General features: G+C 46.3%; 1 protein-coding gene across 2 annotated transcripts in view; it reads left to right on the top strand.

The window, feature by feature from the left end:
• Positions 1 to 431: 431 nt before the first annotated feature.
• klf5a (Kruppel-like factor 5a) overlaps positions 432 to 5,539 on the top strand; it is a 12,470-nt gene continuing 7,362 nt past the window's right edge. The window contains exons 1-3 of one of the 2 annotated variants that reach the window (XM_046069987.1): positions 432 to 768; positions 1,832 to 2,975; positions 4,285 to 4,344. In XM_046069987.1, the coding sequence (XP_045925943.1) occupies positions 604 to 768; positions 1,832 to 2,975; positions 4,285 to 4,344 (1,369 nt within the window). In that variant the 5' untranslated portion in view covers positions 432 to 603. Of the gene's footprint in view, positions 769 to 987; positions 1,123 to 1,831; positions 2,976 to 4,284; positions 4,345 to 5,539 lie in introns of those variants that run through there. The other variant, XM_046069989.1, reaches the window with a different exon arrangement.

Raw genomic sequence — 5,539 nt, 5'->3', positions numbered from 1 at the left:
TCGTTTGTCACCCCCAATTTAATGAAAGTGAGGAAATCTCTGGAATATGCCTTTAAGGGTTTACAGTAGACAAGGAGGTATTTATTGTGGCAAATATAACATTTATTAGAATTTAATTTTAATTTTATTTGTTATTGAATATATTTTGATGTAAGCTTAAACACTGGAGCAAATGAATAAAAAGGCTGGTTAAAAAAAAAAAAAAAGGGAAAGAAAGGTGAGTCTAACCTTCACTACCTTTATGGATGTCGATGTGGTCTGGCTGGTTCTGTGTACACTTTACGACACTGTTAATGTATTTAGATGGAGCGTAGGGCGGTGGCCAGTGAATGAATGATCAAAGCCTTTTTAAAGGTTTGGTGGGCGGTGCATGTGCTGTATTTACACTGGGCCGCTCCGCCCTACGACAGGAGATAGAAAACTGTCTGTGGGCCGGTGGAGGGATGAAACAAGTGGAAGGAGATGTAGCAGACTGGCACGCATTTATAACTCCACCACGCGCACTACACCTCGTCGGCTCTACTCCTTTTCCCAGTCCGCCGTAGCATCCTCCTTTTAGCGTAACAGGGCGAACGTCCTTTGCGGTGCTGCATCGGGAGCTTCATGGCCGCGGCACTCACGATGAGCGGCGGCGGGCAGGAGGATCCCTTCTATCCGCTGCAGAAGGCGACCCTGCCCGCTGGATTCTCTCTGGAGGAGTCGGCGTTGTTCGGCTTGGATTGCAAGATCACAGATGCAGACAAGACTGGGCAAAACGACTACACTCAGGTAAACCGGACAGAAATCAAGGCGACTTTACACATTAGTGATGTATTTCATTGAATGGGCGTGGCAGATTGGCTGTAGACCCAGGTTGTTGTTTTTTGTGTCTATGTTGTTGTTTTTTGCTGGACTCCAAATTTAAATAATCGGCATTGCTCCGATTATCAGTTTGTTGTGCACTATTAGCGGTAATAAGCGAGCAAGCTACGACCAGCTGGACGTGAAGCCAAGCCGCTCCGCCCGCAAACGCATTCACCGCATGTTTTCTATGCCAGCCAGTTGGTCACCAGTTGTTGGTCTCTTCTTGGCGTCCCCATCATACCGCGCTGACAACAACTGACTCCAGCTTCGGACAGAAAGGTCCCGGCAACTCTGTCCCTCAGTTAGAAGGAAACTTGTGCAGCAGAGGAAAGAGTTGTATAACAGCTGGTGGGGATCAGGAGCCTAGAAATAGCAGCCCATCCCCAGACTACTGCTTCTGCTGCTGCTGCTGCTGCAGCGGACAGGGAGGCATGGGTGTTTCCCCATTCCCTTTCATGTTGCTGTTTCATCCTCTGCTGCAGAGCTCCTCTAACTTTTCCTTCAGATTCACAGGAATTAGACCACAAAGCACAATATGCATGAGTCATTGTTTGGCATAAAGTTGGTCACTTGTGGTGCCAGTTTGATCAGTGATAGACTGCTCCTTTAGACAATTATAGTAACTGAAAGTCTGAAAATATCCTAATGTTTTATATGAAGGGTATAAGATCTGATTCTGTATTTCCACCTGAGCTTGGCCTGATCCTCAACTGTTGGTCTCACAGCTGGTGGGTTTTTGAGTTCAGCCTTGCAGGCAGAGAGGGAATGTGGCAACTGCCTATTGATGACTACTTGATAAATGTTTTAGCGGTGACTGTCCTATCGAACCTTTTGTCTTCTGAAAATAGCACCTCAGAATAGTTTCATGGTGACTCATGAGAAGCACTTGCTGAAGTCAGAGCTGGGCACATTTTCATTTGACCAGAGTTTACTTTAAGAAAGGAGATGTTTCTGAACCAGATTTGTGTTTGTCTTTTTTTGTCAACAGGCAAAGTTTGAGATGGACAGGTATCTCTCCCCTCAGTCTCTTCCCCTTCCACCTCCTGCAGACAGCCAGCAGAAGTCACAGAGAGACAGTGCATCTGCAGCGGATCACTTCTTCACTGACGATCACGCCGGGGCTCCCTACACCCTCAACATGAATCTTTACCTCCATGACGCCGCCTACCTGAGGATGGGCTTGTGTCAGCAGGCGCGGCCCCCTCAGCACCAGAACCACACAGGTCTCACCCAAATCAAAACAGAATCTGCCCCCGCGTGTTTCTCCCCCAACCTACAGCTGCACTGCCCCAACTCCACGTCTGCTGGTAGCTGCAGCACATCTGGGCATGGCCCCGGCAGTATTGCCATGGAAGCCGCAGCCATAAACATGACGTTAACGGGGTTACCAGACTTCACCAGTGTGTTCAACCAGTCGGGAGGCGGCAGCGGTGGCGATTCAGTACCAGGAGTGTTTGTGAAACAGGAAATGTCATCTCAGTTCGAGCAACATGCTCTCCACCACCATGACAACAGCGGCTCGCTGTTTCAACTACTAAACTCCGGCTTGGACCATCTCCATGGCAATGGTATGGAGGCTCAGCAGCAGCATCATCATCATCAGCAGCAGCAGCAGCAGCAGATACAACACACTTCCACAATCCACACACCTTTCCATGATTTGCCGGTAGCTTCTTCTGCATCTCAACAAGAGCAGACTGCCAAGCCTGCCTACTGCGGCCTGGGCGGCGGGGCATATACACATCCTCATGCTCAGGCGCACCCCCATTTCCTCCAGCAGCAGGTGCCCTACCTGCCACCCTCTCCTCCAAGCTCAGAGCCCGGAAGCCCTGACAGGCAGAAGGAGCTGCTCCACACCATGTCCCCTCCTCCCTCATATGCAGCCACCATCGCCTCCAAGTTGGCAGGTAGCACCCCTGGACTTGCGCCCGGCCCAGGATCAGGCAGCTTACCCCTCCCCCTCACTACAGGCCCTTCACCCGTCCCAGGCCAAAATACAGGCCTTCCACAAGCCCCCGCAACAACCCCAGCCCCAGCCCCAACCCCAGCTCAGACCACCGTGCCTGCCCGCTACAACCGGAGGAACAACCCGGACTTGGAGAAACGACGGATCCACCACTGTGATTACCCAGGTTAGAACAACAACACAGGTCCACCAATGTGGATGCATGCTGATTCTTGTCACTGTGTGTGTGTGTGTGTGTGAGTGTTTATTTTTACATCATGGTCAGGTGAACATCTGGTCACTCACAGAAGGTCAGCTTTAGGAAAACCAGCTTCATTTTAAGACACCCTTGCATTTTTAACAAATTATATGTTGTGTTTTGAATGACTCTCCCAGGCCTATGAGTCACGTTATATACTACAGCCACAGCAGAGCTCATGCTGCACTGGAATTAAAATATTTTGGCAAAGGAGACCATCAGTCACTGCCTTTTAATTAACTGTCTGGTTTAAAAACGACTTAGCATTTATTATCGCACCTCAAACGGCTTGGGCACTCTCAGCCGTGAGCTCTCACACATTGTTGTGGCTTAAAAGTCATCACTGGTATGATTGTGGAATGAAGTGTGTGTGAGTGAGTGTGTTACTTACATAGATGTTCTCCTTAAGTCTTTAGCTCTTTTTTCCCCACAAACATTTGCATATAGTCACTTTTGATTGCTTACGCAGATTAACATGAAAAAAAAAAAAAACTGGCTCTCGTGTGCACGCACACAAACACACACTGTAGCTGTACAATGTGCAGCTACTCGTAGGACATGTAATATCAACTACCCTTTGGCAGCGTGTAAAATAGGCTTAAGCGGAGCCTCCTGCAGCATGTTAGCACATGTCTAAGTTCTTTAAAGTCAGATGAAGCAGATCCATCATATCCACACAAGGACAGATCCACGCTTTACCCAAGTGTATATTAGTCACACTGCTGCAGCTGCTCACTGTTTAATCTTTGCAATACATGAAATGTTATCATTTCCTCATTTAAAGAGAGGAAGAGTAAGGAATATCTTAATAAATCATTCAGTATCATAATGACCTTTTAGACATTGTAATCCGCATACTGCATGTAACATCATGTGCACAAGGTTTTGTAACCCTGAACTTAAAATATCTCAACTTTGACGTCAAACAAACAGGTGTAATGAGGAGAAGTTTTCAACAAAGCAGAATTCTGTGCGATTAGTGGCATGCAGTTCAATAAATTTCTTTGTTAATACCAAATAAGGCTGCTATTTAACACAGTCGCATGTGCTTTTTGAAAAACAGAATAACAAAATCAAATGTTCACTGTATCTCATTCCAAATAGCTCCTGTTCTTCATTAGTACAAATATCTAGCATACCACAGCTCGGTTTATTGGGTAAATGCATTCTGACACATGAAATTATTTGGATTTGGATGAAGCCTTCTGTTTGTGTTTATCTCCCTGTCTGTCGTCAGGCTGCAAGAAGGTCTACACCAAGTCGTCCCATCTGAAAGCTCACCTCAGGACTCACACGGGTAAGACATTCCTCTCATTAATGCAACTTTTTTAAACAGGGCCCGTCAAAAAGTGACGCTGCCCGCCAGAATCGTATTTCGGTATCTGCCCTGGCACTATGTTGCTAGGCAGAGTGTTGTGTTCCTGGCATGTGTGTGTAAATGTATCCTACCCCATTCCCATCCTCTGCCCAATATACTATTCCATCAAAACAGGTGGAAGTGACACACTTCTGCCAGAGCGATGACTCTCAGACTATGTGGTCAGTGCTAGACGCATGGTGCCATCTCTCTTAGGATCCCAGAGCCTGTTCAGACATCAACGTTTAAAGGCTTTAATACGCTTTTCTGGAACTTTTTGCACTTATTCACCACTATAAATATATACAAGATCTGTGTGTGCAGATACAAAAATATCTGAGATAATCTTGATGCTGAGATCTCTGCTTCACTTTCCCTTTTTAATTTATCTTCATTCTTTCAATCTGTCTCCTTTCACATTTAGATTTGAACTATTAGTTTTACATGAGCAAAGTCAACAAACAAGCACTTAGGTGTTGGGCACCACCTCGCTCCAGCTAACAAAACAAAGCTTCTGTTGATATCCAAGCATTCCTCACTCATCTGGATTCACACACACACACACACACACACACAACACACACAAACAAAACTCACGGTTAACACTTTTGCAATCCAGAATCTATTTGACTTAGCGTCGTTGTGGGTGTGCGTGCCTTGCATTTCATTATTGGGAACATGACGCCACAATTAAATCTGGCGTCATTCTTGCTGCAGGCAAGTGTGGTTATTGCAGTTATTACAGACTACGAGATGAGAGCATGACACGAAAAGAGGGATGTAGCAGCAACTTCCATATCCTCTCTGTCTTTGTCAGTCTTACTTTGTTATTTTAACCCCTGTTTTCTACCGCTTTCATTCATCTAATCATCCTCTTCTCTGCTTTGTGCCATCCTCCCACCTTCAACCCCCGCCCCCACTTCTATCTTTGTCGTTACTCGTTCTACTTCTCTTATTCAGCTGCTTGAATGCACACTTACACGCACACGTCTACACACACCTGTCAGTAATCTGTATGAGATGATTCCTAATGCGTTTGTGTCCCTGTGGGAGTTCCCACTCTAATCTCCATCACCATCCATTACCCTGATTGTGTGTGTGTGTGTGTGTGTGTGTGTGTGTGTGTGTGTGTGTG

The sequence above is a fragment of the Micropterus dolomieu genome, linkage group LG15 (genome assembly GCF_021292245.1).
Source record: "Micropterus dolomieu isolate WLL.071019.BEF.003 ecotype Adirondacks linkage group LG15, ASM2129224v1, whole genome shotgun sequence".
NCBI classification, from domain to species: Eukaryota; Metazoa; Chordata; class Actinopteri; order Centrarchiformes; family Centrarchidae; genus Micropterus; species Micropterus dolomieu.
This window is presented reverse-complemented; position numbering and strand designations above follow the sequence as displayed.